The 20,749-nt window shown below is 44.1% G+C and overlaps 1 protein-coding gene and 1 long non-coding RNA gene across 6 annotated transcripts in view; both read right to left on the reverse strand.

Annotated features, from left to right (window-relative positions):
* The window catches only part of LOC115201279 (myosin-16), a 48,857-nt gene that overhangs the window by 19,765 nt on the left and 8,343 nt on the right, over nt 1–20,749 (reverse strand). For 3 of the 5 annotated variants that reach the window (XM_029764768.1, XM_029764771.1, XM_029764770.1), the window contains 5 exons: nt 17,570–17,797; nt 15,919–16,023; nt 12,865–12,951; nt 12,513–12,658; nt 1,948–2,038 (listed from right to left, as the gene is read on the reverse strand). In XM_029764768.1, coding sequence (XP_029620628.1) covers nt 1,948–2,038; nt 12,513–12,658; nt 12,865–12,951; nt 15,919–16,023; nt 17,570–17,797 — 657 coding nt within the window. Of the gene's footprint in view, nt 1–1,947; nt 2,039–12,512; nt 12,659–12,864; nt 12,952–13,813; nt 13,829–15,918; nt 16,024–17,569; nt 17,798–18,669; nt 18,823–20,749 lie in introns of those variants that run through there. The other 2 variants (XM_029764769.1, XM_029764772.1) reach the window with 2 other exon arrangements.
* Nucleotides 8,216–12,235, reverse strand: LOC115201280 (uncharacterized). The gene is made up of 2 exons (XR_003879720.1): nt 12,091–12,235; nt 8,216–8,826 (listed from the first exon to the last, which is right to left on the reverse strand). It is a non-coding gene; the product is annotated as an uncharacterized LOC115201280 (long non-coding RNA).

Below are 20,749 nucleotides of genomic sequence, written 5' to 3' on the forward strand. Positions count from 1 at the left end.
CACAGACACACACACACACACACACACACACACACACACACACAGGCTTCATTGATGGGATAATGCCAGGGCTACAGTAAATGTGAAAACATGACCACTCTCACCGACACACCGATCGTCTTTCAGTCCCTCGTTCACCCAGCAGACAGACAAAGACAGTCTTTATTCCTCTGTTCTTTCCCAACCTCTGGATAGAGAATCAAGGAACTGGAGGCATCCATGGATCTCAGGAGGAGTTAACCTGATCTGCACCTTTTGCTTTTACCACTCTCTCTTTTTCTCAATCTGTCGCTCTGTTTCTCTCTTAGTTTCTCTTTCAATCTCTGTCTTTCTTTCTCTCTGTATCTCTGTGTGTCTCTCTCTCTGTTTCTCTTCTTGACTCTCTTTCCATCTCTCTGTTTATCTGCAACTCCTTCAGTATCTCTCTCAATCTCATTCTTTGCATGAAGGAACAGAGCCAGACAAAACATATGTTCACCTACAAGTTCCAGTGACGGAGCAAGATAATCATGTTGGAGCTACAGTATGTCACAGCTTGTAAACGTTGTTCCCATAACCTTGTCTTCCGTGGGCTTTTTCATCATTTTGGGGTCGACAGGTAGTCTAGCGGTTAAGAGTGTTGGGCCAGTAACCGAAAGGTTGTTGGTTTGAATCCCTGAGCTGACAACATGAAAGAAATCTGCCGATGTGCATTTAACCCTAATTGATCCTGTTAGTCACACTGGATAAGAGTGTCTGCAAAAAATGTAATGCAATGACAACTGCAACTAGTACACTAAAACCAAATGTCCTGTTAAAGTAATCATTTCAGCGTTATTACGTGCTCATTCCGGCATTTATGCCAGATATAAGAACTGAATGACCTGAATGTTATTTTAGTTGCGTAGGCACTGTTGAGTCAAAAAGAAAATGCAACCTCTTTCCCAATCGTTGACATACTTCTGGAATTAATGTGGAAACACAACAAGCTGCAGGGCGCATGTTTTTTTTTTATCTTCTGATGTCATGAAGCCCATTTACATAGTGCAAAGTATCTGCAAATCAGACACTATAACTACTTAGTTATTAATAAAACATTATTTCACTAGGAAGGCTCTTGTGATTTTGAAGTGCATCTTTGCAAACAGTAACCTGAACGGAGAAGCCAAAAGGCAATGTCAACACAGCAAATATCCACAGAGAGTGAAGGAGTTAACTCCCTATAAGAGAGGCCAGGCTATAGATGTTTATCAGCTCAGATGGAGGAGTAACTCGCTATAAGAGAGGCCAGGCTATAGATGTTTATCAGCTCAGATGGAGGAGTTAACTCCCTATAAGAGAGGCCAGGCTATAGATGTTTATCAGCTCAGATGGAGGAGTAACTCGCTATAAGAGAGGCCAGGCTATAGATGTTTATCAGCTCAGATGGAGGAGTTAACTCGCTATAAGAGAGGCCAGGCTATAGATGTTTATCAGCTCAGATGGAGGAGTAACTCGCTATAAGAGAGGCCAGGCTATAGATGTTTATCAGCTCAGATGGAGGATGTGTGTTTTTACCAGCTCCTCATTCTCCTGACAGGCAGGGGGCTGTGAAACCAGCCCACCAATCAGAGGACAGAACACAGCCGTGGTGCTGAAAAGTAGGAATGCAGATCTCTCCTTGACATCCCGACTGGGAGCAACCCCCTTCAATCTTACCCCTCAAATCCACCTCAACCCCCCCTTTAATCTCTCCCCAGTCCTCCCACTCTCTCCGACACGTCTTAATGCCTCCCGACCCCTGACCCTCTACCAACTCAAACCATCCCCCTCCCCCATACCACCTCACAATATGTCTCAATGCCTCCTACCTATGACCCCAAACCCCTTTAAAGTCCTTCAAACCTACAACATCAACCCCTCTCCCCTCCCCTGCCACCCCTCAATATCTCCACTCGAACACCCCTTCATCTCCAGTCTGGGTCCAACCTGCAGCTCCTTGTTCCTCCTATGCAGGCTGATGTTTAGGGCCTCTTCTGCCTCCAGCTTGGTACTGGTGCTGGTTATCTCCACATCTCTCCTTGAGAAAGAGAGAGAGAATATATCAACATCATCATACCTTTTCCACAGTGAACTGCCCTGTGAGGGGACATGCTCAGCAGAGAGAATGAGCGGCAGACTTCGTTTGATCCTTGTGGTGCAACAAGGTGACTCACTCATTTGATCGGCGTTCACAAGTGAGAATAATATTGTGCAACGAGGATGAATGACTTCAAGGACCCCTCTTCCTTTGAAAATGAACATGTTTTTGTGCAAAAGAGAGGTGTGTGAGTGAAAGAGAAGGAGGGAAGGAAAGGGGGGGAAATGAATGAATGACATCTGACGTCAAGGCCCAGTTCTGTTTTGGGAATGAAAATGTTATTGCATTTGTGTCCTGTATGTCACAGCTGGTTCTACTCTCCAGGTAAAGGTCAGAGAACACCTTCCTCCATTCAGCCTCATATTACTGAGAGGCACATACCAACAAGTTAGGACATTACTGAAACCCTGGCCCGAGGCCCCGAGCCCTTCAAATCTAGATAACGGTCCTCTGCACTACTGTTATCATGTTATAACCTCCACCAGGCATCTGTTTTGCTGCAAGCCAGAGACATGCAATCCAAATGTCTGCAAGCACCAAACCAAATACTGTTTCTGGACTGTTTTTTTCTTCATTTCTTGGATGTTGAACAGATATCATATGGCTGATATAGTATGCAGATGCAATTCCTTAGCAAAGACATCAGTTGACAACACCTGGACTGTCGGTCTGCCAATTCCCCTTGTTTTGGTTGAGGATAAGATGGGTATTTCAACAGACTATTCACCCAGTCCCAACTCTATTGGGTCTATGAAAAAACTAAGCCACTTTGCATTATATTTCTCTCTATAAATATCTCATATCTCTGTAACTCATTGTCTATAAGTTCTTATTGAACTCCTCAACTGTTCTTTTTTCAATGTTTTGCCATTGTCTATAACAGGGACGTCACTAGGCCTATTTTAGCCCCCCCAAAAATATTCATTAGCCCCCCCCTAAATAAATCAATATATCAGTCAATATATTTTCTTTGTGATTCCTTTTTTTCGTCAACCATCGCATCTTAAACTTCTTACTGGGTGGGCACTAGGACCTGGGGGAGGCTGCTGATGCAGAGAATGCTGCACACGCTAGTGACTGTTAGGCCTACTTGTAGCTAAAATTTTGGTTAACGTTACCTACTTCTGTGGCTTGAGACTGCTAGCTAACAGTAAACGGACAGGAAAAGGCTCTGACAGGACGGATTCATGTAGATAGGCTACGATGTGAATTTGTGGTAAGTTAGAACAGAGAGAGTATTCACTACTATAAACTTTGGTCATAATCAAAGCTTTGTTAACCAATACGTTTTTATGAGAGGCTGCCTGTAAGTTACAGTGTAACAGACATTGCGAGCTAGCTAACGGTAACTTATGTTGAATTTAAAAGACACCGTTATGTGACGATGATATCTAATTAACGTTGTATTCAATGTAGTTTTGCTATCTGTGTCAGGCTATAAATGAGACGGATGACGTAACGTCATGCACATATCTTTTCATACTCAATTTCTTTCATTCAGTAGGCCATTGCAAAACAATTATCAGCAGGTCATGTGTAGAAAAGGCAACATAGTGTTGATCGCAATGTCATTGTATTATCCTCAATTTCTCAACTGTAGGCTAGCTAACGACTAATGTTAGCTGGATATATGGAAAGCCTTCAAGAGAGGCAGTGCCATCAGCTATGCCGAAGGCCAATCCGGTGAGAAATTAAGATTTTACCAGTTCAAACAAACAAATTAAACTTAAACTGATTAATCACCTATTAAGCCTCGAGTTATTGTAAATATGAGTTTAATAACAATACACGTCAAAACACAGCAGACAAGAATGAGGGAAAGAAGCTGGAGGCTGAGGGAGCATGTCGAAGGTTAGTGATTAAAAAAAGAGAGTAGATGTTTAAGCTTTCAGGTAAATTTATGGAGCATATGACAGCATATGTCTTACTTTTGTTAGGCATAAATGATTTTCATGATATCTTAAATGGTCATGCAGAAAGAAAGGCTTCTGTGCAAGGCAGAGATCAACATGTATGCTGTATAAGTGAGAGAGAGCAAGCATGCCCAGGGAAAGAGGGACAAGTAACAGATCCAGAGCGAGAGGAACAGCGAACAGATCCAGAGAAAGAAAGCAATCAAGCCACTGCAGCAACTCCTTCCAGAAATGAGAGCGATTTAGGTGATAAAGACACTGGGCCCAGACAAGTGAAGCTGAATAACTACCCACACTAAAGTTTTGGTACACAGAAAAGGGCATTTCAGCACTGCTGGTTTGAGAAATGCAATTGGGTAGAGTACCCTGTCCACAAAAATGCATCTTTCTGCTTTCCATGTAGAGTTTTTGGCAAAAACATTTTCATTTTATTATTTTGTCAGTAATGGCTGCAAGAATTGGAAAAAACCTTTGTTTATCTTTGGTAAACATGAGATGGCACAAACACACAGAGACAGTGTTGTGGCATAGCAAAGCTACCAGGCAACTAGCAATCATGGGAACATTGCTCAGATTTTAATATCTGCCCATGTTAGTGATATTGCAGAGAGAAGGGAGTATCTGAGGAGAATTGTTTCGGTCACCTCAATGTTAGGAAGACGGGGACACTCTTTCCGTGCCAATGATGAATCTAGTGAAAGAACAAATAGAGGGAATTTTCTTGAATGTATGGAGCTTTTGAAGGAGTTTGACCCTTTCCTGCAAAGGTACAACACTCCATCAAATGCGACGTATCTCTCTCCAGAATCTCAGAATGACATGATCGAATGCTGTGCTCAGGGATGGGCAGTCTGAACAGTTGGTTCTGTGTGTTAGGTATGTGACAGAGGGGACAGTTAAGGAGCATTTACTAGCACTTGCAGAAATCAAGTCATTTGATGCCCAATCAATAGCAAATGAGTTGCAACAGCAGCTCCAAATGAGAGGGGTATCAGGCCTAAAGTGCGTTGCACAGACCTATAATGGTGCAGCTGTCATGAGTGGGTCCAAAGGAGGTGTGCAAGCACATTTCAGAGTGCTGCATCTGGAGGCAGTATATGTACATTGCTATGCTCATGAGCATCATTTGGTGTTGTGTCATACTTGCAGGGCTATTCCGGAGGCTGCTGAATGTTTCAGTTTCTTGGAGAATGTGTATTTGTTTTAGGGGGCAGTATTTTGACGTCCGGATGAAAAGCGTGCCCAAATTAAACTACCTGCTACACAGGCTCAGAAGGTAGGATATGCATAGTATTAGTAGATATGGATAGAAAACACTCTGAAGTTTCTAAAACTGTTTGAATGATGTCTGTGAGTGTAACAGAACACATATGGCAGGCAAAAACCTGAGAAAAATCCAACCAGGAAGTGGGAAATCTGAGGGTTGTAGTTTTTTCAAGTGATTGCCTATTGCCTATACAGTGACTTAGGGTTCATTTTGCACTTCCTAAGGCTTCCACTAGATGTCAACAGTCTTTAGAACGTTGTTTCAGGCTTCTATTGTGAACATGGAGCAAACGAGAGGGCCTGGAGTCAGATGAGTGAGGAAATGACATGAGCTCAGAGCCGCCGTGTGAGCTGTGTTCCTTTTCTTTTCTGAAGACATTGGAATTGTCCGGTTGAAATATTACTGAAGATTTATGTTAACTTGTTGGGGATAGGGGGCAGTATTTGCACGGCCGGATAAAAAACGTACCCGATTTAATCTGGTTACTACTCCTGCCCAGTAACTAGAATATGCATATAATTATTGGCTTTGGATAGAAAACACCCTAAAGTTTCTAAAACTGTTTGAATGGTGTCTGTGAGTATAACAGAACTCCTATGGCAGGCAAAAACCTGAGAAGATTTCATGCAGGAAGTGGCCTGTCTGACAAGGTGTTGTTGTTCTTGCTTCTGTTTATTGAAGAGTCAGGATCTTAGCTGTAACGTGACACTTCCTACGGCTCCAATAGGCTCTCAGAGCCCGGGAAAAACCTGAACGATGTCGAGGCAGCCTCAGGCTGAAACACATTATCGCCTTTGCCAAGTGGCCGATCAGAGGACAATGGAATTAGGCGCGTGCCCGATTCGACCCCGTGCTGTATTTTCTTTCGGCTGTTTACCTAATTGCAGATTCCCGGTCGGAATATTATCGCTTTTTTACAGAAAAATGGCATAAAAATTGATTTTAAACAGCGGTTGACATGCTTCGAAGTACGGTAATGAAATATTTAGAAATCTTTTGTCACGAAATGCGCCGTGCGCGTGACCGTTATTTACCATTGGGATAGTGTCTAGAACGCACGAACAAAACGTCGCTGTTGGAACATAACTATGGATTATTTTGGACCAAACCTACATTTGTTATTGAAGTAGAAGTCCTGGGAGTGCATTCTGACGAAGAACAGGAAAGGTAATCAAACTTTTCTAATAGTAAATCTGACTTTGGTGAAGGCTAAACTTGGTGGGTGTCTAAATAGCTAGCCCTGTGATGCCGGGCTATCTACTTAGAATATTGCAAAATGTGCTTTCACCGAAAAGCTATTTTAAAATCGGACATATCGAGTGCATAGAGGAGTAATGTATCTATAATTCTTAAAATAATTGTTATGCTTTTTGTGAACGTTTATCGTGAGTAATTTAGTAAATTGTTAGTAAATTCGCCGGAAGTTTGCGGGGGGGTATGCTAGTTCTGAACGTCACATGCTAATGTAAAAAGCTGTTTTTTGATATAAATATGAACTTGATTGAACAAAACATGCATGCATTGTATAACATAATGTCCTAGGTGTGTCATCTGATGAAGATCATCAAAGGTTAGTGCTGCATTTAGCTGTCTTCTGGGTTTTTGTGACATTATATGCTAGCTTGAAAAATGGGTGTCTGATTATTTCTGGCTGGGTACTCTGCTGACATAATCTAATGTTTTGCTTTCGTTGTAAAGCCTTTTTGAAATCGGACAGTGTGGTTAGATTAACGAGAGTCTTGTCTTTAAATAGCTGTAAAATAGTCATATGTTTGAGAAATTGAAGTAATAGCATTTCAAAGGTATTTGAAAATCGCGCCACAGGATTCAACTGGCTGTTACGTAGGTGGGACGAATTCGTCCCGCCGGTCCTAGAGAGGTTAAAAACATCCTAAAGATTGATGCTATACATCGTTTGACATATTTCTACGAACGTAAATATAACTTTTTTTTACTTTTTGTCGTGACATTTTTGCGCGCTTCCTGCATTTGGAGTAGTGGACTGAACGCACGAACAAAAAGGAGGTATTTGGACATAAATGATGGACATTTATTGTGGACCTGGGATTCCTGGGAGTGCATTCTGATGAAGATCATCAAAGGTAAGTGAATATTTATAATATTATTTCTGAGTTTTATTGACTTCACAAAATGGCAGGTTTGGTTTCGTGTCTGAATGCTGTACTCAGATTATTGCAAAGTGTGCTTTTGTTGTAAAGTTTTTTTAAAATCTGACACAGCGGTTGCATTAAGGAGAGGTGTATCTATAATTCTTTGAATTACTGTTTAATATTTTATCAACGTTTATTTCTGTAAATTGATGTGCTCATTCACCAGAAGTTTTGGGAGGCAAAACATTTCTGAACATTACACGCCAATGTAAAATGGGGTTTTTGGATATAAATATGAACTTTATCGAGCAAAACATACATGTATTGTGTAACATGAAGTCCTATGAGTGCCATCTGATGAAGATCATCAAAGGTTAGTGATTAATTTTAGCTGTATTTCTGGTTTTTGTGACGCCTCTCCTTGCTTGGAAAATGGCTGTGTGGTTTTTCTTGTCAAGGTGATGTGCTAACATAATCTAATGCTATGCTTTCGCCGTAAAGCCTTTTTGAAATTGGACAATGTGGTTGGATTAAGGAGAAGTGTATCTTTAAAATGGGATATAATAGTTGTATGTTTGAGAAATCTGATTTATGAGATTTTTGTTGTTTTGAATTTGGCGCCCTGCTATTTCACTGGCTGTTGAATAGTGTGTCCCGCAGGTGGGACGGTCACGCCCCACATACCCAAGAGAGGTTAACCACCACAAGTTCAAAGAAGCTCAGTCCAAACTTGGAATAGCATCAGCTGAACTTGTACAGCTCTCAAACACTCGCTGGGCATGCAAGCTGCAGTCCATAAATGCAGTCCTGGACACTTTAACTGCTATTTTTGTTTGTCTATCTGCCATTGGATCCCCCATGGCTGTTGGTCTGAGAGCAAAGCTTCATAAGTTCTCCACCGTGTATTTGTTACTGATATTTCAGTCCCTTCTTTCTATAACTGAGTGACTACACAAGTTCCTCCAGAAAGAGACTGTAGACCTAGCAGAAGCTTGTTTCGGCAAACAAGCTGTATGTGACACACTGCGAGACAAACGCACAGATGCATTTGCCACAGAACTTTATGACAGAACCAAAGCACTCTGTGAAATTCACAATATTCCAGAGGCAGATGCAGCAAGAAAGCGCAAACAAAGGAAAATGGGAGATTTATTGGGTTTAGGCACAAACAATGAAAACAGAGTTGTTGCTCCCCTGCTTGAACAGGATGGTTTGTGAGCTTGACCAGCGATTCTCGACTGTAGATGCAGGTCTGCTCAAAGGCATACAGGCATGCACCCTAACTCAAAAAGCTTCCTAGATACATCATGCATAACTGAGTTTGCCAAGCACTACGGTATTGATGTTAAAACAGAAGAGATGTTAGTGGCCAGAAACGTTTTTGTCCAGAAAAGAGAGGCTGGATGTCCTCCCAAAGATATGCTTGCTGTGCATAACCTGGCCCTCGCTTCATACTCGTCGCCAAACCCACTGGCTACAGGTTATCTACAAGTCTCTGCTAGGTAAAGCCCCGCCTTATCTCAGCTCACTGGTCACCATAGCAGCACCCACTCGTAGCACGCGCTCCAGCAGGTATATCTCACTGGTCACCCCCAAAGCCAATTGCTCCTTTGGCTGCATTTCCTTCCAGTTCTCTGCTTCCAGTGACTGGAACAAACTGCAAAAATCTCTGAAGCTGGAGACTCATATCTCCCTCAATAGCTTTAAGCACCAGCTGTCAGAGCAGCTCACAGATCACTGTGAAAGAGCTGCTTCCTGTGCTTGGCCCTCCTATGTTGAACATAATAAACGGCTCTCTATCCACCGGATGTGTACCAAGCTCACTAAAAGTGGCAGTAATAAAGCCTCTCTTGAAAAAGCCGAATCTTGACCCAGAAATTATAAAAAACTATCGGCCTATATCGAATCTTCCATTCCTCTCAAAAATTTTAGAAAAAGTTGTTGCGCAGCAACTCACTGCCTTCCTGAAGACAAACAATGTATACGAAACGCTTCAGTCTGGTTTTAGACCCCATCATAGCACTGAGACTGCACTTGTGAAGGTGGTAAATGACCTTTTAATGATGTCAGACCGAGGCTCTGCATCTGTCCTCATGCTCCTAGATCTTAGTGCCGCTTTTGATACCATCGATCACCACATTCTTTTGGAGAGATTGGAAACCCAAATTGGTCTACATGGACAAGTTCTGGCCTGGTTTAGATCTTATCTGTCGGAAAGATATCAGTTTGTCTCTGTGAATGGTTCGTCCTCTGACAAATCAATTGTAAATTTCGGTGTTCCTCAAGGTTCCGTTCTAGGACCACTATTGTTTTCACTATATATTTTACCTCTTGGGGATGTCATTCGAAAACATAATGTTAAATTTCACTGCTATGCGGACGACACACAGCTGTACATTTCAATGAAACATGGTGAAGCCCCAAAATTGCTCTCGCTAGAAGCCTGTGTTTCAGACATAAGGAAGTGGATGGCTGCAAATTTTCTACTTTTAAACTCGGACAAAACAGAGATGCTTGTCCTAGGTCCCAAGAAACAAAGAGATCTTCTGTTGAATCTGACAATTAATCTGGATGGTTGTACAGTCGTCTCAAATAAAACTGTGAAGGACCTCGGCGTTACTCTGGACCCTGATCTCTCTTTTGAAGAACATATCAAGACTGCTTCAAGGACAGCTTTTTTCCATCTACGTAACATTGCAAAAATCAGAAACTTTCTGTCCAAAAATGACGCAGAAAAATTAATCCATGCTTTTGTTACTTCTAGGCTCGACTACTGCAATGCTCTACTTTCCGGCTACCCGGATAAAGCACTAAACAAACTTCAGTTAGTGCTAAATACGGCTGCTAGAATCCTGACTAGAACCAAAAAATTTGATCATATTACTCCAGTGCTAGCTTCCCTACACTGGCTTCCTGTTAAGGCAAGGGCTGATTTCAAGGTTTTACTGCTAACCTACAAAGCATTACATGGGCTTGCTCCTACCTATCTTTCCGATTTGGTCCTGCCGTACATACCTACACGTACGCTACGGTCACAAGACGCAGGCCTCCTAATTGTCCCTAGAATTTCTAAGCAAACGGCTGGAGGTAGGGCTTTCTCCTATAGAGCTCCATTTTTATGGAATGGTCTGCCTACCCATGTGAGAGACGCAGACTCAGTCTCAACCTTTAAGTCTTTACTGAAGACTTATCTCTTCAGTAGGTCCTATGATTAAGTATAGTCTGGCCCAGGAGTGTGAAGGTGAACGGAAAGGCTGGAGCAACGAACCGCCCTTGCTGTCTCTGCCTTGTCGGTTCCCCTCTTCCCACTGGGATTCTCTGCCTCTAACCCTTTTACAGGGGCTGAGTCACTGACTTACTGGTGTTCTTCCATGCCGTCCATGGGAGGGGTGCGTCACTTGAGTAGGTTGAGCCACTGACGTGGTCTTCCTGTCTGGGTTGGCGCCCCCCCCTTGGGTTGTGCCGTGGCGGACATCTTTGTGGGCTATACTCGGCCTTGTCTTCGGACGGTAAGTTGGTGGTTGTAGATATCCCTCTAGTGGTGTGGGGGGCTGTGCTTTGGCAAAGTGGGTGGGGTTATATCCTGCCTGTTTGGCCCTGTCCGGGGGTATCATCAGATGGGGCCACAGTGTCTTCTGATCCCTCCTGTCTCAGCCTCCAGTATTTATGCTGCAGTAGTTTATGTGTCGGGGGGCTAGGGTCAGTCTGTTACATCTGGAGTATTCTCTTGTCTTATCCGGTGTCCTGTGTGAATGTAAATATGCTCTCTCTAATTCTCTCTTTCTTTCTTTCTTTCTTTCTCTCGGAGGACCTGAGCCCTAGGACTACCTGGCATGATGACTCCTTGCTGTCCCCAGTCCACCTGGCCATGCTGCTGCTCCAGTTTCAACTGTTCTGCCTGCGGCTACGGAACCCTGACCTGTTCACCGGACGTGCTTGTTGCACCCTCGACAATTACTATGATTATTATTATTTGACCATGCTGGTCATTTACGAACATTTTAACATCTTGACTATGTTCTGTTATAATATCCACCCGGCACAGCCAGAAGAGGACTGGCCACCCCTCATAGCCTGGTTCCTCTCTAGGTTTCTTCCTAGGTTTTTGGCCTTTCTCAGGAGTTTTTCCTAGGGAGTTTTTCCCAGCCACCGTGCTTCTTTCACATGCATTGCTTGCTGTTTGGGGTTTTAGGCTGGGTTTCTGTACAGCACTTTGAGATTTCAGCTGATGTACGAAGGGCTATATAAATAAATTTGATTTGATTTGATTTGATTTGATCACTGCACCTGTACATAGCCCATCTGTAAACAGCCCATCTATCTACCTACCTCATCCCCATACTGTATTTATTTATTTATCTTGCTCCTTTGCACCCCAGTATCTCTGCTTGCACATTCATCTTCTGCACATCTACCATTTCAGTGTTTAATTGCTATATTGTAATTACTTTGCCACCATGGCCTATTTATTGCCTTAACTTACCTCATTTGCACTCACTGTATATAGACTTTTTGTTTTCTTTTGTTCTACTGTATTTTTGACTATGTTTTGTTTATTCCATGTGTAACTCAGTTGTTGTATGTGTCGATTTGCTACGCTTTACCTTGGCCAGGTCTCAGTTGCAAATGAGAACTTGTTCTCAACTAGCCTACCTGGTTAAATAAAGGTGAAATAAAAATAAAATAAAATAAATAAATAACCTCCTGGATGATGATATGTTTCCTTCTCTGAAGGAAATCATTCAGGTTGCCCTCACAATTCCTGTGAGCAGCTGCTCATGTGAAAGGTACTTATGATTGTCATGTGTTTGTTTGATGGGGTGCTGTCCTCAGATAATAGCATGGTTTGCTTTCGCCGTAAAGCCTTTTTGAAATCTTACACGGTGGCTAGTTTAACAAGAAGTTAAGCTTTAATTTGGTGTATTGCACTTGTGAATGTATGAAAGTTAAATATAAAAAATTAAAAAAATTGAATTTCGCGCTCTGCTATTTCACCGGATGTTGTCGAAACGTTCTGCTAGCGAAACCCCTAGCCGTAAAAGGTTAACTGATTGCCTATAACTGGCTTATTGCACTGGTGTATGAAGCGTGTATATGGTGTATGAAGCGTGTATATAATCTACTTCTTCATGAGTTCCTCCAGGCTGCTCCTCATCCTCTCCATCTCAGTGAGGCTCTCCAGAGTGGACCTGCTGTCTCCCTCCAGCTTCCTCCTGCCTTTCTCCAGCTCCCCACGCTCACGCCGCTCCTGCTCTAACAGGTACTCCAACTGAGTGAGAGTGAGAGAATAACAACATAAGCTTTAAAGATTCTGGGCTTCAATGGAGGGGCCAGCATAACCGTTCATCAGCATCCGAAAAAACATCATAGAAGTATAACGTTCTTTGATCATATGTTACAATGATACTGTACCAATACCATAAAGCTAGACACTACTGAAGTCAAATTTGGCGTATCTCCCCCAAATACACTTACATCTTCCGCCTGCACCTGTAGCTTTGCCCTCTCCTTGGTCAGGAGGTTCACCTTCTCCTCCTCGCTCTGCAGGTCCTCAATGGCTTGCTGCATACAGGGATAAAACAAAATGTCTGAGTCTGGCCCACAGATGTAGCTTAAATCATTAATCCCCTATTGGGATCGTGTGCATCTGTCAGCCATATTGGATCTAAGGAGCCATGATGAGTTCATTTGGGTTGTTCAAGGGAATGCCAAGAGTGAGTCCTCTCTCTCCAACATCGATAACAGAAGACTGACACAAACTCATTGGGGTGACATGATGTATGTAACTCTACCATAACTTCTGACCCTGTGACTGTATCCCTCATAACATTTTAGGAGCTTTGAGCCATTTCCATTCCCATTTCTCACACTACTTGAATTGCTAAACTGTAACTTCCAGACATCTTCCATCACGCTGGACATATATAATAAGCAGTCAATGTACTGTAGGATAATGGCTCAGATTCTAAATTACTTTAACAGATTATATAGGATATCAAGCTGCTACTGTTGGTTAGAGCATCTGGTATGCATTACTGTACTGGGGTTCCTATAGCTGCAAGTATAGGGCATGATGGATGGAAGGAGAGAAACAAAGAGAGAGGGAGAAAGAGAGGGCGAGAGAGAGAAAATCCACACAAGACACACACGCACACACATGCATATGCATACATGCTCTTTATAGTGAGAGTGATATGCATTTCTGCAAACCCTCTCATAATCTCCCTTCCTGTTAGACCCAGGGTCGACATTTCACCCTGACCTCACTTTATGACCCCTGGGGACAGTGTGTTCTCACCATGGGCTGAGCTCCACCAGGTGTTAGTACTGGGTGAGGTGAGGAGAGGTCAGTAAGTTCTCACCTGGCTGAGCGCCACCAGGTGTTAGTACTGGGTGAGGTGAGGAGAGGTCAGTAAGTTCTCACCTGGCTGAGCTCCACCAGGTGTTAGTACTGGGTGAGGTGAGGAGAGGTCAGTGAGTTCTCACCTGGCTGAGCTCCACTAGGTGTTAGTACTGGGTGAGGTGAGGAGAGGTCAGTGAGTTCTCACCTGGCTGAGCTCCACCAGGTGTTAGTACTGGGTGAGGTGAGGAGAGGTCAGTAAGTTCTCACCATGGGCTGAGCTCCACCAGGTGTTAGTACTGGGTGAGGTGAGGAGAGGTCAGTAAGTTCTCACCTGGCTGAGCTCCACCAGGTGTTATTACTGGGTGAGGTGAGGAGAGGTCAGTAAGTTCTCACCTGGCTGAGCTCCACCAGGTGTTAGTACTGGTTGAGGTGAGGAGAGGTCAGTGAGTTCTCACCTGGCTGAGCTCCACCAGGTGTTAGTACTGGGTGAGGAGAGGTCAGTAAGTTCTCACCTGGCTGAGCTCCACCAGGTGTTATTACTGGGTGAGGTGAGGAGAGGTCAGTAAGTTCTCACCTGGCTGAGCTCCACCAGGTGTTAGTACTGGTTGAGGTGAGGAGAGGTCAGTGAGTTCTCACCTGGCTGAGCGCCACCAGGTGTTAGTACTGGGTGAGGTGAGGAGAGGTCAGTAAGTTCTCACCTGGCTGAGCTCCACCAGGTGTTATTACTGGGTGAGGTGAGGAGAGGTCAGTAAGTTCTCACCTGGCTGAGCTCCACCAGGTGTTAGTACTGGTTGAGGTGAGGAGAGGTCAGTGAGTTCTCACCTGGCTGAGCGCCACCAGGTGTTAGTACTGGGTGAGGTGAGGAGAGGTCAGTAAGTTCTCACCTGGCTGAGCTCCACCAGGTGTTAGTACTGGGTGAGGTGAGGAGAGGTCAGTGAGTTCTCACCTGGCTGAGCTCCACTAGGTGTTAGTACTGGGTGAGGTGAGGAGAGGTCAGTGAGTTCTCACCTGGCTGAGCTCCACCAGGTGTTAGTACTGGGTGAGGTGAGGAGAGGTCAGTAAGTTCTCACCTGGCTGAGCTCCACCAGGTGTTAGTACTGGGTGAGGTGAGGAGAGGTCAGTAAGTTCTCACCTGGCTGAGCTCCACCAGGTGTTAGTACTGGGTGAGGTGAGGAGAGGTCAGTAAGTTCTCACCTGGCTGAGCTCCACCAGGTGTTAGTACTGGTTGAGGTGAGGAGAGGTCAGTGAGTTCTCACCTGGCTGAGCTCCACCAGGTGTTAGTACTGGGTGAGGTGAGGAGAGGTCAGTAAGTTCTCACCTGGCTGAGCTCCACCAGGTGTTAGTACTGGGTGAGGTGAGGAGAGGTCAGTAAGTTCTCACCTGGCTGAGCTCCACCAGGTGTTATTACTGGGTGAGGTGAGGAGAGGTCAGTAAGTTCTCACCTGGCTGAGCTCCACCAGGTGTTAGTACTGGGTGAGGTGAGGAGAGGTCAGTAAGTTCTCACCTGGCTGAGCTCCACCAGGTGTTAGTACTGGGTGAGGTGAGGAGAGGTCAGTAAGTTCTCACCTGGCTGAGCTCCACCAGGTGTTATTACTGGGTGAGGTGAGGAGAGGTCAGTAAGTTCTCACCTGGCTGAGCTCCACTAGGTGTTAGTACTGGGTGAGGTGAGGAGAGGTCAGTAAGTTCTCACCTGGCTGAGCTCCACCAGGTGTTAGTACTGGGTGAGGTGAGGAGAGGTCAGTGAGTTCTCACCTGGCTGAGCTCCACTAGGTGTTAGTACTGGGTGAGGTGAGGAGAGGTCAGTAAGTTCTCACCTGGCTGAGCTCCACCAGGTGTTAGTACTGGGTGAGGTGAGGAGAGGTCAGTAAGTTCTCACCTGGCTGAGCTCCACTAGGTGTTAGTACTGGGTGAGGTGAGGAGAGGTCAGTAAGTTCTCACCTGGCTGAGCTCCACTAGGTGTTAGTACTGGGTGAGGTGAGGAGAGGTCAGTAAGTTCTCACCTGGCTGAGCTCCACTAGGTGTTAGTACTGGGTGAGGTGAGGAGAGGTCAGTAAGTTCTCACCTGGCTGAGCGCCACCAGGTGTTAGTACTGGGTGAGGTGAGGAGAGGTCAGTAAGTTCTCACCTGGCTGAGCTCCACTAGGTGTTAGTACTGGGTGAGGTGAGGAGAGGTCAGTGAGTTCTCACCTGGCTGAGCTCCACCAGGTGTTCTTTCTCCTTCTGAAGCTTTTGGACAGCTTCCTCTCTCTGGGACAGCTCCTCTGACAGCTTCCTGACTGAGCCGTCTGAAGACTGGAGGATGAGGGGGAGAGAAAGAGGAAATTAAAATCATCTGATATCATAAAACATATCCCATTGTATTTGTTACTTATCTTCCCCAGACATGTTGCTAAATAGAGAAAAATAATAAACCTTCGAAAATATCAAACGAGTATAAATCTGTCTGTACAAAGAATACCACAGTGCATGTTTTAATCTGGAAGTAATTTGACCCTTAGGCAATGTGTTTTCTACTGATACAATAACCATGATGATGGTTTGGGAAAACAGTTGCATTAGTCCATGGCTTTGCAGCCAAACCATAAAACAATTATCCCTTCGATGACCAAACAGATTCCATTACTCTCAATCTGTTCTTCATGAACATCAAAGTGGAACATGCATGTAGCATTCTGGTCCCACTTTGGCCATCGGGTTCTAATGAACCAGGGGAACAGTTTGGGACTGTCAGGACTTTGAAATACAGATAAATAAATCAGAAGGAATGGAGGAGAGGAGAGAGAAATGATTTAGTTTAGAGGAAAGTGGTTATGCCTCATTATAAACAGGGTAGTTTGGATGCTGATTGGCTAAAAGCCGTGGTATATCAGACAATATAGCACACCCCCTTGGGCCTTATTGCTGAATTATGTATACCTTTTTTATGAAGTTGCAAGTGTAGCACATATTCTATGACAAATACCATAGAAATGATAAAACTGTACAATAAAAATGTTGTGCAACTCAATCCCAATAGCCTGCATTCCTTGTAACTTATTTCATTTTACTTTGATTAAAAACACCCATATCTATAGTACTACAACTGTTATGACAACAAGACCGACTACTTACTAGGTGTGAAAGCACAGTGCCAATAGCTCCACCATGCAGGTCTAGTCTTGTAGATCCCAGTGTACTGCATCCATATTGAAACAACCTTGTTTTCTACTGTATATGTCAGGAAACCCACATGAGCCAACAAAACATTCACATAGTTCAAGGATTTGACACCATTATTCTTTGTTTCTCAAAAACCCCTCTCATGCCAAATACACTCTGAGTACCATATTAATTGCCTAGGTAAAACGGACTAATTTGACTAAGTCAAAGGAATTCAACTCTCTCCATCATAGACAACCAATGCTGTGAGTACAGTACATTCTATGAAACATTCCTGAGTAAAGATACCATCTAAATCCTTCCATAAACCTCAATGAAATAGCTAAAGCTCGGAGGGGTTTGTAACAGTATATGTTAACACCCCCTCTATTTACCTCTGTCTGTACATGTAGTAGTCACACTAGTTTAGCATTTAGATATATACAATATAGTCACTCCCCAGGGACTATTAAAGTGATAGAAAGGAGGACAGTAAAAGCATGAAATTCAATACTGAAAGCCAGAGGAAAACATCAGAGAGGTAAAAGTAGAACTAGAAGCATGTCAGTATAGCGCAGACCTGTTCAGGAGTCCCAAATCAAGGATGTTCTCTTGTTTTAAATAATATCTCTCTCCGCTCCGGTTAAGTGCATTCAGTGCTAAGCCATAGAGAATGCTTAAGGAGTCGGTTGTAGCCTACCTGTTTGTCTCTCTCGGTGGCAGTCAGAGCACTCTCCAGTTCCTCCAGGTCTCGTCTGAGGCTGCTGTTCTCTGCCTCCAGCCTCTCTCTGTGGTGGGCCAGCTGGGTCGAGCACGCCTCCTCCTCCTCCAGGCGCTCAGATAGGCCAGACAGCTGCAGCTCCAGCCCACACCGGGCCTTCTCCAGCTGGGCACAACGGTGATCTGACGCCTGGGCACACTCCTGCTCCTGAAGAGGTGGAGAAGAAGACAGGGATGAAGCACAGAGGGTCAGGAGGTGAGTAAGGGAGGAGGAGATGGAGCATGAACAGGAGGAGAAAGGCCTCAGGGTTGAGGGGTGAAACAGTGAGACAATGTAAAAGTGGTGGAATGTAAAGGCGAAGAAGAGACAGAGAGAGGACAGTAGGGTAAATAATTTAGCTTACATAGAGAGACAATCATATCCCAGACACACAGATGTAAAACCAGCAGAATGCCTTGCATCAAGAGTACTCCAAGTAGTGAGACACTTATCCTCTCTTTCCCAACCTTCTCTCCAATATATAGTGGGGGAAAAATCCTCTCAGTGACGCGTCGAGAGAAAGAAAAACAATGACTTGATAAGCCAGTTTTACAATAACACAAATCATTTATCAACAGCTGTCCCAAACAGGACTGATTTGAAAGTCTGTCTTATTTGGTGCCTGGTTGATGAGTGTGTCAGCTATTTTCTATTGCACCAGTCATCATGGTCAAGGCATTTGGAATGAGGCTGAACTGCATACCCAAATATGTGTCCTTTTGCAAATGTATCATTGACCACGTGTTCCATCTGAATATATTTATATAAATGTGTTTGTGCTGTGCTCTTTCTTCATAATCTCTACTTTATCTACCCAGCTAGTGAGTTAAGTCAAATTATTTCATTTTCTCAACATTACCAGATAATGTGAAGATACTGTAAAAAAAAAAAGGTTAACAGTACAGACATACATGTAAACACATCAATGCCCTCTCTCTCTCTCTCTCTCTCACACAAACACACACACACACACACACACACACACACACACACACACACACACACACACACCCTCCAACCCAACACACCAGTATACCCACAATAGCCAGTCTCTGTTCCAATGCAGTACTAAAGCTATCCCAGTCCAGTTCCTCTGGTTCAGGATCCACCTGCAGCCCATTGGTCTCTTCCGAGTCAGAGAGGGAGTGGCCACGTCCCTGGCCCCGCTCCACAGACATCACCTTAACCCGACGCCTGTCAATCAACCTGTCAATCGACCTGTCAACACTCTACCTACCGCACCTTAACAGTAACCTAACACCCTTACACAGTCCCTGTACTGCACCTGTATCAACTGCACCTCCTTAATAGGCCAGGTAGACTTATAGGTTGAAAATAAAGTTCCATGTAACACCTCTACCCTCTGCTTTTCTCTCCCTGTGATTGGTTAGCGGAGGTTCAGGAGGGTTCACTGTAGAAGAGAAGGTACTAATTCACGGTTTGGTCACCACGGTAACTCCACTCAGCACGCTGCGAACAGTCAGTCTCCTTTCTCTCTCCCCATAGCCCACTGTTTGATTTAGCGCTGCACACCTGCAGCGGTATGCCCTTAATCTCTCTTTCTCTCTCTCACTTTCTTTCTTTCTTTTTTTCTCTCTCTCTCTCTCTCCTATTTGTTCGGTTGCTTTCTCTTTTTTCCTGCTCAATCAAATACTTTTCTCCTCTTTAATTTCAGTCTGTTGGTACTTGCTACTGTAATCCACACATTCCTCCTCTGCTCTCCTCAATTGTTTCTTCACTTACAGTCCCCCAGAGTAGAAAACAGAAGCCCACTTCTCTGTGTCCAGTCCTCCACTACTGTACTGCTCTCACACCGCAACAACAGCCTCTCCTCCTTTCCTCCCCCTCTTCTCCTTCGCTCCCTTCGCCTCACCCCTCCTGAAACAGGTGTCTCTCTCTCCCTAGTGGCAGAGGATCCAAAGGATTCCCGGAGGGACTGTAGGAAGGTGTAGGATGGCAGGTCATGTGAATGGCTCTAAGTTATCCTCTTCAGTCCCTTGGTAACACAACCCTTACACTATCAAAGCAGTCACCTAAACAACACAAAGAGGCGAAAACAAGGGCAGTGTCGCAAATATGACGTTTTTCTCTCTCTTCTCTCTCTCTGTTAAAATTGACAGCATAAAGACCTTACGTGCCCACCCCGCCCACATAGTTTCAACAATGCCAGGGCATTCATCTAGACAGGGACACAAAGGCCATATTGTGCCTTAGGTTCAAGTGCAGCGGGTTTTCTTGAATGAACCAGCAGACGAAGCATAGAGACTAGGCTAGACTAAGCATACCGACTGGGCACAGACGTCAACTCAACGTCGATTCCACGCTGGTTCAGCGTAATTTCATTGAAATGACATGAAAACAACGTTGATTCAACCGGTGTGTCCCCAGTGGGTACTCTCTATCTGTAATACTGTACGGAAGATAACGTCAGTGGTTTTACATCAGTGCTTCATTAAGTATAACTACTTAATGAAGCACTAATGAAGCACTGATGTAAAACCATATGAGGGTTATCGTAAAACAAACTAACCAGGTGAAACTGAAAGCATTCTTGTTGTGGTTTTGAATTAACGTCCCTTCTGAACTGGACAGAAGCTTTTAAAGTAGAAGCTGATACTTGACCACCACCTGAGCACGAGTTATGTAGACTGTGACAGACCAAGACAAACACAGTTTACTGCATTGATCATTTTTGAACAAAGTGTTTTTTGAAGGTTACTATGAAAGAATCGTGTGGCACCAACACCAAACCTCATAAATAACCCTTCTGAATTTCTCAAAAACTAAAGCCTGCAGTGAATCTTAAAAACTTGACCACTGACTGAGCATAAACAATGCGAGGGAGGGCAAGTATGCTACAAATGCCTCATCCAACCATGGCAAGCTTCCATCCATCTGCAGAAAAAACACTGAAACAAAACATGTTCTCAAAAGATTGCTGAATTTTCAACGTTATGTTAAGAGTTCTGCTGTGGACAGAACAGAGGAACCCGTTCATGTCTGCATAAAATCCTGCAGTAACACCCACATGAACTACACAGACCAGAGACACACAGCATGCCCAGACAGTGTTCAAGCACCACTCACATCCAACGCTAACACTGATCTTTTGTAGCAGAT

This window comes from Salmo trutta, chromosome 10 (genome assembly GCF_901001165.1).
Source record: "Salmo trutta chromosome 10, fSalTru1.1, whole genome shotgun sequence".
Taxonomy (NCBI): Eukaryota; Metazoa; Chordata; class Actinopteri; order Salmoniformes; family Salmonidae; genus Salmo; species Salmo trutta.